Source organism: Zootoca vivipara, chromosome 13 (assembly GCF_965207765.1).
Source record: "Zootoca vivipara chromosome 13, rZooViv2.hap1.1, whole genome shotgun sequence".
Lineage (NCBI taxonomy): Eukaryota > Metazoa > Chordata > Lepidosauria > Squamata > Lacertidae > Zootoca > Zootoca vivipara.
The window spans coordinates 45,694,809-45,708,276 of NC_142596.1; the positions used below are offsets into that span (position 1 = coordinate 45,694,809).

General features: G+C 47.1%; 1 protein-coding gene across 1 annotated transcript; it reads right to left on the reverse strand.

Moving 5' to 3' along the window:
• Window positions 1–107: 107 nt before the first annotated feature.
• On the reverse strand, window positions 108–12,791 carry NUBP1 (NUBP iron-sulfur cluster assembly factor 1, cytosolic). Its single transcript, XM_035131491.3, has 11 exons — window positions 12,720–12,791; window positions 12,523–12,627; window positions 11,225–11,358; window positions 8,758–8,826; window positions 6,374–6,406; window positions 5,901–5,991; window positions 4,858–5,012; window positions 3,063–3,173; window positions 2,055–2,157; window positions 1,489–1,572; window positions 108–269 (listed from the first exon to the last, which is right to left on the reverse strand). Exons 1-11 carry the CDS (start codon window positions 12,763–12,765, stop codon window positions 217–219), a joined length of 984 nt encoding a protein of 327 aa, XP_034987382.1. The 5' UTR covers window positions 12,766–12,791; the 3' UTR covers window positions 108–216.
• Between the last annotated feature and the right edge of the window lie 677 nt (window positions 12,792–13,468).

The window sequence follows — 13,468 nt, forward strand, 5'->3', positions numbered from 1 at the left end:
CAATCAGAAGCAGACTTGCAACATGTGTATACGTTCTGAAACAGGCATGCTGTGCCGCTGTCCAAAAGGGAGGAGACAGGGAGGAAAAGTCGACTAAAGCCAGGACATTACTCAAATTTTTTTTATTTGCTTGCAAAACAAAGGCTTTATATATTCCTATACAGACAGGCTCAAGGCGATCAACGCTTTCCTATGGACCCTTCCAAAGTTTGCTGTTCAGGTATTTTTTTCTTCCTGCGGGTGGTTGTGGCTACAGAAGTCTTGGATTCCTGCAGAAAGACACAATGCAAGATGCATCAAAATGCTGCCTCAGGTTTTTGGCCTGGAGGCTGGAAATGCAAACACACACCTCTCAGTGCATGCAGCACAATTCACTGGGCGTTCTCCACCGCAAGCCGTGTTTGACCAGAAGTGGAGCTGTGGTCATTGGAGGATTTGCCCTGGAGAATTTCCTGGGCCCCAGCATTAATGTACCCCTTCACTCTGCCCATCCTTAGCTGCAGAGTTCACTGCAGCAGTCACCTTCCGTCATGGGAGAGCTGCCTCCACTGATGTCAGCTCATTTTGAAACAGAAGTATGAATTTTCACAAGGTGAAGTATAATAATAATATTATCAATAATAATAATAATAATAAATTTTTATTTATACCCCGCCCTCCCCAGCGAGAGCCGGGCTCAGGGCGACTGACATCAACAAGATCACAACAAAATGTAAAAGAAAGAAAAACAATCGATTAAAATGTGGATTAAAATACAACCCAGATTTAATTTTTTTTTTTTAAAATTGCAGTCTCATTTTAAAATGGCCCAAATCAAAACCATAAGGGAGGAAAAACATAGTGGTCAGACTGAGTCCAGCCCAAAGGCCAGGTGGAACAGCTCCGTCTTGCAGGCCCTGCGGAAAGATGACAAATCCCGCAGGGCCCTGGTCTCCTGTGAGAGAGCGTTCCACCAAGTCGGGGCCAGCACTGAAAAGGCCCTGGCCCTAGTTGAGGCCAATCTAGCCACCTTATGGCTTGGGATCTCCGAAATATTGTTATTTGTGGACCTTAAGATCCTCCACGGGGCATACCAGGAGAGGCGGTCCCGTAGGTACGAGGGTCCCAAGTATGCCTCTTTAGTTCTCAAAGTGGGGACATTTTAATTAGGAACTGGCAGCGGGGAATCAGATCTGGGAATCAGATCTAGAACTGAAAACCTAGTAACTTGTGACTTACTCGGTTAGGTGTTTAACACCTTTCAGGCTAGGTATGAGTCACTTCTAGTTCTTGTTGTGCACAGAATCCTAGACATGCCATTAGAAAAGAACGAGAGCTCCCAGCCATTCATATGCTTTCAGCAGCAGACTTGGCTGGCTGGGCCCATCATGGTAAACATGGAAAGCATCCATTTGGAGCTACCAAGAGTCGCTTGTGGGGGCACCTTAAAAATATGGAGGAGTGCAAAAGTTTCTCGGTTGCAGCCTCTTTCTGGGATACTGTACTCACTCTGGATGATGCTCCTGTAGGATAACGTAGCTGGAGAATTCGGTACCTCGGAAAAGAACGAGTGTCCCGCATCACAGCTTTTTCCTAGCCCGGCGGAAGACACAAGCAGACCCCAGTCAAACAAAGGACACAAAGACGGATGGCAGTGTTTAGCTCAATACAGTCTTTCTCCCACCCCACACTTGCATTTTTGTTGCAAAGAACCCAGCACAAGAGGGATGGGAAATTTGAAAGACTTCCAGATGTAGCTGGAAAATTGTTTCCCACTGTATGATAGTAAGTGGCATAATTCAGCCTCTCGCCCCACTTACAGCTGCTAACTCTATGCCGGCTGCTACTGCCAGACCCATTAAACTACAATTCCCTGAGACCCCTGCCCATGTGGGTTCGGCCTTATGGGAACCGGAGCCTGATAATTTCTGGAGGGCCACTGGTTCCCTATCCCTGCAATAAAGAGATATGCACTGTTTGTTTGCATGCAACTTAAATCCCACTGAATATATTCAGCATAACGAGACTGTGAGACTGTGAGCAAGCTCGGACGGTGCTTCAATGTGTGGCATTACCTATTTGTGGGTCCAGAGGCACCTTGCCCAGGAGAGGCACGTTCAAACTGTGGCACATGGCCTCTGCGCCACCAGTTGTCGGGGGGAATATCTGCGACTCGTTCTGTAAAATGAAGATGCCATTAAACATGAACCCAGCAGATACAAAAAGAAAGAAAAAGAGAGATTGGTTGTAAGCTTTCGGTCAGCAGATGTGAGTCTTATAATGCCTAATACACTTCAAATCCATCTGGATTATAATCCTCAATACTGAGTTAGACGGGCCAATGATCTGACTCCGTATAAGGCAGCTTCCTGTCTTCCTAACACTTCCCACTCCAACATCGATAGGGCTGCAGTCCTGCCACTCAAAGTGCTCAGCCAGACAGAAACGGGGGCATATCTTGAAACATCCTTGGTATTAGGGGCCAACTCAAGTTTGCCTCAATGAGCCTTGAGCAGGGGCCGCAAAACTCCTGGGGAATATGGATCCAAATCCTGTCAGAATGTGGAAGGTATTGTGAATGAATAACACCAATAATTTGTGTGACAGTCGCGATAAAGCTGGGGAAAATGCAGGGTAGCATCTCATCAAAACAGCTTAAGGGAGACATTCTTCTGATGCTTAACGACCCGGTAAAGGTAAAGGGCCCCCTGACCTTTAGGTCCAGTCATGACCGACTCTGGAGTTGCGGCGCTCATCTCGCGTCATTGGCCGAGGGAGCCAGCGTACAGCTTCCAGGTCATGTGACTAGCATGACAAAGCTGCTTCTGGCGAACCAGAGCAGCACACGGAAACGCCATTTACCTTCCCACTGTAGTGGTAACTATTTATACTTGCACTCTGATGTGCTTTTGAACTGCTAGGTTGAAAGGAGCTGGGACTGAGCAACAGGACCTCACCCCGCCGCGGGGATTCGAACCGCCGACCTTCTGATTGGCAAGCCCTAGGCTCACTGGTTTAACCCACAGCACCACCCGGTAGAGCAAGAATAATTCTCATGCTTAAATGTATGCAAGAAATATTACCTTACATTTCGGGCAAATAAAGCCACTCATATTTTCAACTACTCCTATGATTGGCAGCTTCACCTTACGGCAGAAGTTTATCTCTTTCCGAACGTCCTGAAGAGCAACTTCCTATTTAAAAACAGAACAGTAACCCAACAGAATGTTGATTCAGGTTCCCCAGATCTGTTTGATACTCCCCCCTTTATTATAATGAGACAGCAGAGCCTATTTCGCAGGGATGCTGTACAGCTCGTTGAAAGGCCCTTTTTGCACAACTAAAGGGGAGCCAAATGACAAAGCTGAGCCTTCTCTTACCATAGGGACATGTGAAGTCTGTCCTAAAGCCCTTTTCCCAGAGGGCAATTGCCCTACAGCCTCCCCTTGGATAAACTCAGGCTGCAATCTGTTTACCCACAAGCCCCAATGCATTCAACAGAGCATATTGGTTAGGACTACGCTATTAGTTGTGACAGCTCTGCGCTGAGAGCAGGGATGGGAGTCTGAAGTCGTCCGGTTGTTGCGAAACTGTTAAGTCCCGTCATCGCCAATATTCTCCAGATTTTGCTGGACTACAAATCCCACCACCCCTGACCTCTGGCCATGTCAGCTGCGGCTGATGGGAGTTAGAGCACAAACAGCACGGGGGGGGGCACAACTCCTCCCATTCTTGGTTTAAAGCAGTATTTGAGATTAGAGAATGGCTGGTTACCCTCTTTCTGGGTGGGCGGTGCTTGTCGCCCCTCGTTGGTCAGCCGCCATCCCCAGCAGCCAAAATAGCCGCCACCCCCAGCCCAGCCACTTAGAATCCGGCTGGCTGCAGGGCAGGGCAGGATTGCCTGCCCAAATCCTTCAATTAGAACGTGCCAATTAGGGGCCCACTAGTGGGAGTACCCTCGCTGGTAGACTGTGAGCCGGATGCTTCCACTCCGGTCCGCCAGCAACATATAAAACCCGACTGCACCTGGCTCCTACAGCGCAGTCGGCAGAAGAAGAAGAAGAGTTGGAATTTGATATCTCGCTTTATCACTACCCTTAAGGAGTCTCAAAGCGGCTAACATTCTCCTTTCCCTTCCTCCCCCACCATAAACACTCTGTGAGGTGAGTGGGGCTGAGAGACTTCAAAGAAGTGTGACTAGCTCAAGGTCACCCAGCAGCTGCATGTGGAGGAGCGGAGACATGAACCCGGTTCCCCAGATTACGAGTCTACCACTCTTAACCACACCACCACACTGGCTCTCGCTGGCAGAAGAGCAAGCCCGCCCTCCCTCCCATTATGCTCCCACCTTTTGCACTGTTTTAACATTTTTATTGTATTCTAGGTGTCTTGTTCTGACAGAAATCCTAACCTTATTTTTATATTGAACTAGAGAACTAGTTACTATACGAATTCAATCTGGGTCTGACACCCAGTTTTTACACAGTGAAATCAAAGCATTCCCTCCTACTGAAGTTTCCAAAAAAGAAAAAGAAAATGAGACAGGTGGAGCTGAGCAAAAGTCATTTAGTTAGGGCTTATCCCCACCTGTATTTGCCCCACTGCTTTCCCCCTGGGGAAGCCCAATCTTTATCGCTGAATTGGAACAAATGGCAACTGGGTTTTCTGCAGATTGCTGTTGGTTCCGATTTAGCGCTAAAGAGTGTGTTTTCCAGGGGAAAAGCATTGGGGCAAAGGCAAAACCACTCAGATCCATGCCTGGGACAAGTGGGAAACCACTCAGACCCACACTTGCTGGGCATAGGAAGTTTGAATGCGCCGTGAGTCTCCTACTCAGCTAAATCTCTGAGTTTTAACCCCTAAAGTTGTGTACCTTACCTGAGGGGTGGTGATTACCACTGCCCCGTCTATGTTGGCGGCACTGAGGTACTGTACTATAGATAAGTGCTCATCCGATGTTCCTGGAGGTGTATCTACAATAAGGTAGTCGACTTCACCCCAGTCCACATCGCGGAGAAACTGCTTAATCATTCCTGGAAACATAACATGCATGATTAAAGTTGGGTGTTTATATTTAGCCCCCTGAAACTGTATCGCAGCTGCCAACATTTCTATGGCTCAAATGAGAATCGTGTCTCAGAGGTGTTTGCTGTCTCCGTTAGAGGTCTAAAAGCATGTGTAACATGCACTAGCAAAAAAAGAGAAGTGGGGGAGGGAACTGAACTTAGAACTCTACACAGTTCCATTCTGACAAGCATACTTAAGGTGGTCTGGAAACAACATCTGATCTCTCCCCCCCCCCCCCCCCGGTTTCTGGAGTGGTTTAAGAAGCACTGGAGCAATGTGCGTAAGCAAACAGACAAAGCCAGATGATGCAGGTTCTCAGCTCGTAATTGGTGGAGCTGAAACCCAATGCATAGAAAATGCTGAATTTTGAAACAGGGTTAGTGTTTTTTTACTTCCTAGAATAGATAATGCAACTGTTACTTAAGTTACTTTGATTTCTAGTTTGAAGATGTTTTGGTTGGTTTTAAAACTTTTTTGTGTGTGTCAGCTACCTTGTGAACTCTGTTGAAAGCCTCTCTCGAGATATGCTATTCATAAATTAAAAGAAATAAAAAATACCCTTAAAGCCACAATGCTATTAGCCCCAACTCATCCCTACCATGAGCTGACAGAAGTCATATTTTATCAAGTGTGACTCTACATTGCAGCTTCACAATCCCTCTTCCTTTCTTTTCTGTGTGACCAGCCTGCAAGCAAAGCACCAGAAATGTTGCCAGTTCCTATCAAACAGTGAAAGTAACTTAAAATGTTATGAACTAAGGCTTTAAAAAATAAGCACAGAGCTAATTGAACTTCAATCCCTTGCATTCTATGAGGCAAGTCTGTGTTGGTACAGATCATTGTGAGATACAAACCATTTTTTTTTGGTCCTCTCCATATAACAGCATCATCAGGGCTGCCGAGTAAGAATCCCACCGACATGACTCCTAAGTTTTCTTCAACGTACTACAAGCAAAAGAACATACATGTTTGGCAAAACAGACAGTGTAGATTAAATAAACTCAACAAGCAGCTGTGGTTGTCTTACCACTTCTAGCACAGATGTCTGTGTGTGTATAAACAAAGTGAAAACTTGAACTTTCTGGTACCCAGCCTAGTTTTCCTGATGCAAATCACTTGGCATACAACCAGCCAGTAGGCAGCTTCAGGAAGTTCAGCATCAAAATACATTCCAACACAGATGAGGCACTGCACATAACAAGATTATTTCCCCTGCCCACCCCCAACACTCTCTCTCGCTCTCTCTTTTTGGAAAGGTGCCATTATCATTGCCTCCATGAACCAGGAAGAGTATTCACATGATTTTTTTTAAAAAACAACAACTCACCACTGGAGACCATCCAGAACCACTTTGGTGAACCTGAAAAAGTAAACATTTTATGTTAGTGTATGTCTGGGGAGCAGGTTTCTTTCAAAGGCTGCATTCCATTAGGGGCTGTATGAGTGTTGGGTGGAGGCAAAACTAGCAAAGTAACTGTGGGTGTGCATGGATTATGTTGCTTTTGTTATTTTGGTATGCATTTCTTTTTCCTGTTTTTATACTGTAAACTGCCCTGTGATTCTGAGACGAAGGGAGGTAGAGAAATCAAATAAACAAATAATAGCACCAATGGGTGGGGCCACCCCTTTTTACTCCCTCCCTCTCCCCACGAAGTGGGCTGCCAAGAGTGGGACACATTGCTTTTCCCAGGTGTCTGGACAGACTGTTTGCAGAGGGCTTTACCACAGCTCTGCCTGGATTGGGAACCTCGTGACTGTAGTCTAAAGCACTCTACGTGGGGCTTCCCTTGGGACTGGTCCAGAAGCTGCAGCTGGTGCAGAATGCTGCAGTTTTTTTCTGAATGGAGCACGTACACACACACACACACACACACACACACTCCACAGCTACGGAGGGGACAGCGCTGGTTGCCCATCAGCTACTGGGCTAAATTCAAGGCCATGTTGTTAAAACATAAACCCCTTAACCACTTTTAGCAGGTTACATGAAAGATTGCCTGCTGCTGTATACACCTGTCAGATCAGCTGGGCAAATTCTATTTGTGGCACCATATCCTACAGAATACCATAGGGTGGTGAAGCCCCTAGTGCAGGCACCCCCAAACTGCGGCCCTCCAGATGTTTTGGCCTACAACTCCCTTGATCCCTAGCTAACAGGACCAGTGGTCGGGGAAGATGGGAATTGTAGTCCAAAACATCTGGAGGGCCGAAGTTTGGGGATGCCTGCTCTAGTGGCATTCTCTGCTATTACCCTGTTCCGTGGAATGCCCTTCCCTCTGCCGAACCTGAAGCAGTTGCTGGAGATGTCTTGTAAAGACTTTTTGCCCAGGCTATCCCTGACTATAAGACTGGACCCTTTCTTATGTGTGTAGGCCCCCTTAAATTTGTTTTACTTGCTTTTATATTGTTTTATTAGTTTTAGGCTGTTTATTTATTTTAATTGCTATTGTTTCCATATTGTACATACAGCTCACGGAGTTTGTTTGTTTTTTAAAAAACTATTAAGCCAGTTGGAAATACTTTTATAAAAATAAATCCCTTTTGGCTCCCATCCCCAATTGTCCTCGTCCTCGTCTACCTCTGGCCTCCCCCCACCAGCACAAACTTAGGTCAAGGGCTAGTATGCATAGAACAAGCACACCAGTTATCTAATAAGAACCTCAATACCCTGCTGCTGCTCACAATTTGCAAGTGACAGGGAGTTTTTAAAACGTTACTGGAAAAAAGGTAGGTGGTAATACAGAACTTAACATGTAAACTCCCTGAGGCTCGCTCCAGGCCTGGATCTTTGCAACACAATATATTTTGCAGAGAAAAAGAGAGCCAGAGACTGCAGCACCTGTTCATAAACAGGGTAGAGACACTACGTGTAGACAACCCTAGTAACATAAACACATACTACTCCCCCCCACACATAAACCACATTTTTTCATTCTAACAAAGGCTCCTGGTGAGCCAAACCCTGCACAGAGACTCATCAAGACTCCTCCCAAGTCATTTTTCATTTTCGAGCATTTTAACAGAAGCTAAATGGTAGTGGTTTATCACCAATTTTGTGCAGTCTAAGCAGCTGTTCCCTGCTGAAAGAACCATTGAAGCAAAGCTGAAAGGGAACCCTATGCTCATTCAGCCCAAATCTTGGCTTATAAATTTACCTAGCAGTTCAAAAGCACGTCAAAGGGCAAGTAGATAAATGGAAAGGTAAGCGGCGTTTCCGTGTGCTGCTCTGGTTCACCAGAAGCAGCTTTGTCATGCTGGCCACATGACCTGGAAGCTGTACGCTGGCTCCCTCAGCCAATAGAGCGAGATTAGCGCCGCAACCCCAGTGTCGGTCACGACTGGACCTAATGGTCAGGGGTCCCTTTACCTTTAAGGACCCCTAGATGGTTAAGTCCAGTCAAAAGCAACTATGGAGTGTGGCGCTCATCTTGTTTCAGGCCGAGGGAGCTGGCGTTTGTCCACAGACAGCCTTCCGGGTCATGTGGCCAGCATGACTAAACCGCTTCTGGTGCAACAGAACAGAATGAGGAGTGCCAGAGTGCATGGAAACACTGTTTACCTTCCTGCTGCAGCGGTACCTATTCCCGAAGACAGCTACAGGGCAGACGCACTTCCAAGTCTAACAAAACCCTAAAGAAACATCTGACCAGGCAGATCAGACATGGCGGTGGTCCCACAGTGTTTTCTTCCATTTATGAAGTCATATCATACCTGTTCCCCTTCCAGGCCCATGATTTTAGGGATGGATGGACCACAGATGTCAATGTCCAGCACGGCAACCTGGAGGGAGTTGGGAGCAAGTTGAGGAAGGGGAAGTTAGAAGTGTGCAAGCATGACTTGCAACAAAACGTTGCATGTCTGCCCAGGGTTTTTCAGAGCTGTGGACGGTCGTGCCCTGTTCCAAGTTACTAAACACCCTCCACCAGACATTTTTGTCCCCTTCTCCCCAGCAGTAAGTCAGCACACTGTGATCACTAAGTATGTTCATTGGGCTGTTTTGAGGTAACCCCCCCTTTAGGTCTTTCCCCCCCAAAATATTTTTTGTACTGCAAACCTAGGGACTCCCCCAAGCCTGCTGGCATTTCCCTCTTGTGACGGATGGTGCCATTTCTGGCAACTTAAGGCCCGGCACTTGAAGCATGACCTTGCCATGATTACGTATCCGGAATAGAGAATCTGTGGCTCTCCAGATGCTATTCAGTCAACTCCCATCATCCCTGCCCCACTGGCCATGCTGGCTGTGGCTGATGGGGAGTTGGGGGCCCAATATCTGGAGGACCAAAGGTTACCCATCCCTGGTATACATGAAAAATTCCAAACACTAGGAATATCAAAGTGAATTATAGCGAAGCGATGTGAAGTCCAGTTCCAAGTGCAGTCATACCTCGGGTTAAGTCCGCTTCAGTTTGAGTACTTTCAGTTTAAGTACTCAGTGGATCCAGAAGTGTTTACTTCCGGGTTCCGCCGCGCGCGCATGTGCAGAAGCGATCTGTGTGGTTCGCGCAGGCGCAGAAGCGCTCTATCGGTGCTTCGCACACTATCGCTGCTCAGATTAAGTACTTTTTGGGGTGCGAATAGCACCTCAGAACCAATTAAGTACTTAACCCGAGGTAGCACTGCATGTTTATTTGATCCATTGATTTCAGTGTAGTATATGTGAGTAGACAGAGATATGCTCTTCATCCGGGTAAGATTACACAAACACACATGCATGCAGTTAATTGGTAGTTATTCAAAGGCTGTAAACTTTTTTCAAAAATGTATACTAGAGGTGAATATACTCTAGCCCCCCAGATGTTGCAGAACTACAACGCCCAGGAGTCCCAGCAAGCACGGCCAATGACTAGGGAGGATAGGAACTGTAGTTCAGTAACATCCTGTAGTTCAGGAACATCTGGAGGGCCAAAAGTTCCTAACACCTGTGTCTACTTTCCAAAGTTATGTTTGGCTGTCATATCACATAAATAGGACAAGGAAAAACATGTGCAATATTCTTAATACAACATATGAATAAAGGCTCACTCTTCATCTACTTTCTGGAATATTTTCCATTAGTTCCTACAGGTACATCCATTATCGCTATTAGCAAAATGAACTATTTAAGAACCAGGGTAGAGTAGTGGTTGGAGCATTAATTAGGAATGGGGATATTTCAAACCACCACTCAACTGTGAGGCTCACTAGGGCAGCGTTTCTCAACCGCTGTTCCGCGGCACACTAGCTGGCTGGTGTGCCGCGACGTGCGGCGACGAGAAGGGCGATTTGCATTGTCACATGCCTGGCGGCCGCCAATGACCAGCACTGACCCGCCAGAAAGCAATATTTCTCCTCCTCTTTCCCAAAGCTCAGTGCAAACGAGCCTGGCGGCTGCCAATAACCAGCACTGACCTGCCGGAAAGCAATATTTCTCCTCCTCTTTCCCAAAGCTCAGTGCAAACGAGCCTGGCGGCCGCCAATACACAGCGCTGACCCGCCGGAAAGCAATATTTGGCAAGTGTTTCTTACAGTCATAATTATAATATAGGGCGGCACAGAGTTAAATTTTTAAACTTTTTTAATGGTGGTGTGCCTCGTGATTTTTTTCACGGAACAAGTGTGCCGTGGCCCAAAAAAGGTTGAGAAACACTGCACTAGGGGCTAGTAATACCCCCTCAGCTTAAGCCCTCTCACAAGGTTGTTGTGAGGATTTTAAAAAGGGGTTGGGAGAACTGTATACTATGCCCTGTGCAACACAAAACAAATGAATTATAAAACAACATAATAAATTGTTTCGCATTACTAAGGAAGTGATATAAAGAAACGCAGTTGGGAGGGAATGGAGGAAGTCGACAAAGATACGTGATATAAAATTGGAAATATTGTTGTTTTTGTTGTAATGTTGATATTTTGTTATGTTGTGTACGTATTATGTTTTTGTTCTGTTTTTTCTATGTTGTGTTGTTGCAAAAATCAACAAATATATTTAAACAAAATAAAAAATAAATAGTTTCGCCCTAGAAAAATACAATATTTGTCCATTTTAAACCGAAGCTACATTATTTCTGAAACTACTTTTATTTAAATCACTTATTGCAACCATGTCAATATTTAGAGATGAATGGTCTCCTTTGTCACCATTTGCAATTGAACAATATGGGCTTCAAAAACAAACAAAAGGTATAAACAGGATCACACTCACCTGTTTGGTTTCATCTTCAGCCAAGCCATGCGCCAAGTGAGCACTGAATGTGCTCTTCCCTACGCCTCCTTTCCCAGACAACACCAGCAGTTTGTGTTTCACAGCTTTCATTTTCTCCTTGATTTCCTCAATAGCTTAGGCAGAAAAAAGGCAAAGCACAGAATTCGTGTGGGAAGGATGCCATTCTAAACAGAATCTATTCCCTCATGCAGCATGAAGGTGCTGATTTCCTAGGGAGCTCTATCAACTACCTAACCAGCTTTGCAGATTAATTTCTGCTAAAAGATATTCATAATGCTACAGCTCTAATAGATGCCTGTACAAGTCATGGGGTACCAAATAAAGTCAGCAGGTGAAGCTTTGCCCATTGCCACATTTGCACAATGGGGGGGGGGGGAGATCAGAAAAGGGAAACCAAAACAAGAACATTAAGAGCCTGCTGGATCAGGCCAATGGCCCATCTAATCCAGCATTCTGCTCTCACAAAATGGGAAGCTAGCAAGCAGGATTCAGGCACAACGGCACTCTCCTTCACCCTCCTGTGGACTTCAGCAAGTACAGTCGAGAAGGACCAGTGCGTCCAACCCCTGAGGCTGCGCCCACTGATAACCTTATCCTCCTCCATGAATCTGTCTAGTACTCTAGTTGGTGGCCACCACCCCTGACTAAGTGCTGTATGAAGAAGTACATGATCCAAGTGGGATAGTGTGGCTCTCCTATGAGAAAAGGTTACAACATTTGTGCTTCTTTTTAGAAAATAGGGGAGGGAGGGAGGTTTATTAGGAAGGGAATTTAGAAAACCTGCGTCTGAAGCAGCCTGGCAGTACCCCCCCCCCCGCTTGAGATTATATGTTTTAGTTGAGATTCCTGCACTGTATAATCATAGAATCACAGAGTTAGAATGTACCCCCAAGGGTCATCCAGTCCATCTCAGCTAAAGCCTCCATGACAGACGGCCATCCAACCTCTGCTTAAAACGCTCTCCAAGGAAGGAGAGCCCACCACCTCCCGAGGGAGACTGTTCCCCTGCCAAAACAGCTCTTACTGCCAGAAAGATGTTGAGCCTTAGCCTCCTTTCTTGTCGCCATGGGTTCAAGTCCTACCCTCCGGAGCAGGAGAAAACGAGCCTGCCCTGTCTTCCGTGGGGCAGCCCTTGAGATATTGGAAGCGGGTTCTCCTATCTCCTCTCAGCCCACTCCTTTCCAGGCTAAACATACCAGGCTCCTTCGTTGCAAAGGGGTTGGACTAGATGGCCCCCCGGGCCCCCTCCCAACTCCACGGTTCCATGCGATCCTTACCTGGGTCGGGTCCCACGGGCCCCCCGGAGGAGCACACGCCCTGGTTGGGGCACCCCTGGCAGGCCGCGGCCTTGCCCGCCTGGTCGCTGCCGGTGCCTGGGCATTCTGGGAGAGGCGAAAGGAAAGAGAAGGCCCCGCGTTAGTGGAAGCCGGAGAAGAGCACCCCCCCCACCGCCTACCCCTGCCTTTCCCCTCACCCTGAGGCGGCACGTCCAGCAAGGCCGGCCCAGCCGCCGCAGCCATGGCAGAACCAGCTGAAGAGATACGGGGCGAAAACACAAACACAGGCACTTCCGGCGATGAGCGCCACCTTCAAAGGAGTCCCCCTTTCCCCACTTCCGGTAGCGCGCTCGAAAAATGGGTCCTCCCCGAGCTTAAGCCGGTGACGTTCGTTCCGATTACGGCCCGAGCAGCAGGAAGGAGGAGCAGCGGCATCCCGGAGCCCCCTCCCGATGGCCCGCGGCAAAGGTGCGCATGCGTATGCTTAATGGCGGGTCGTCGTGCGAGGGGATAGCACTGAAAGAAGGCGAGCTGGGAGGGTGGGGGGAGAGAGAGAGAGAGAGAGAGAGAGAGAGAGAGAGTGTGTGTGTGTGTGTGTGTGTGTCGCCGTGTCACGTGGCCTGATCTGGCGTTAGCGATTGGATGGCGCCGAGGTGAGTTTGTGCGAGTTTGCTGAGAGAACTCGAGCGGCTTTGCGTGTTTCCCGTGACACGTGGACGTTCGCTCACACGTTGTTCTTAAAACTAATCCAGACGAGCCTAGCTGAAAACAACGGGTCGTGCTAGCATTAAAAGCACACACACACACAAACGTGAAAATAACCAAAGGAAATAAAATAAAATTTACTGGAACTTTTTTTAATTGTATGAATATTATACTGCAAAAGAAAAAGAGCTGCCCATTTCTCCCCTAGTACAATTAAAATAGGGACCCAGGTGCCGCTGTG

Coding starts and splice junctions, on each gene's coding strand:
- NUBP1 (XM_035131491.3), bottom strand. CDS start 12,765: ATGGCTGCGGCGGCTGGGCCGGCCTTGCTGGACGTGCCGCCTCAGG. Junction 11,359..12,522: donor GCCCGTGGGACCCGACCCAG/GTAAGGATCGCA, acceptor TTTCTGCCTAAG/CTATTGAGGAAATCAAGGAG. Junction 270..1,488: donor CTACAGGAGCATCATCCAGA/GTGAGTACAGTA, acceptor GTCTTTCTGCAG/GAATCCAAGACTTCTGTAGC.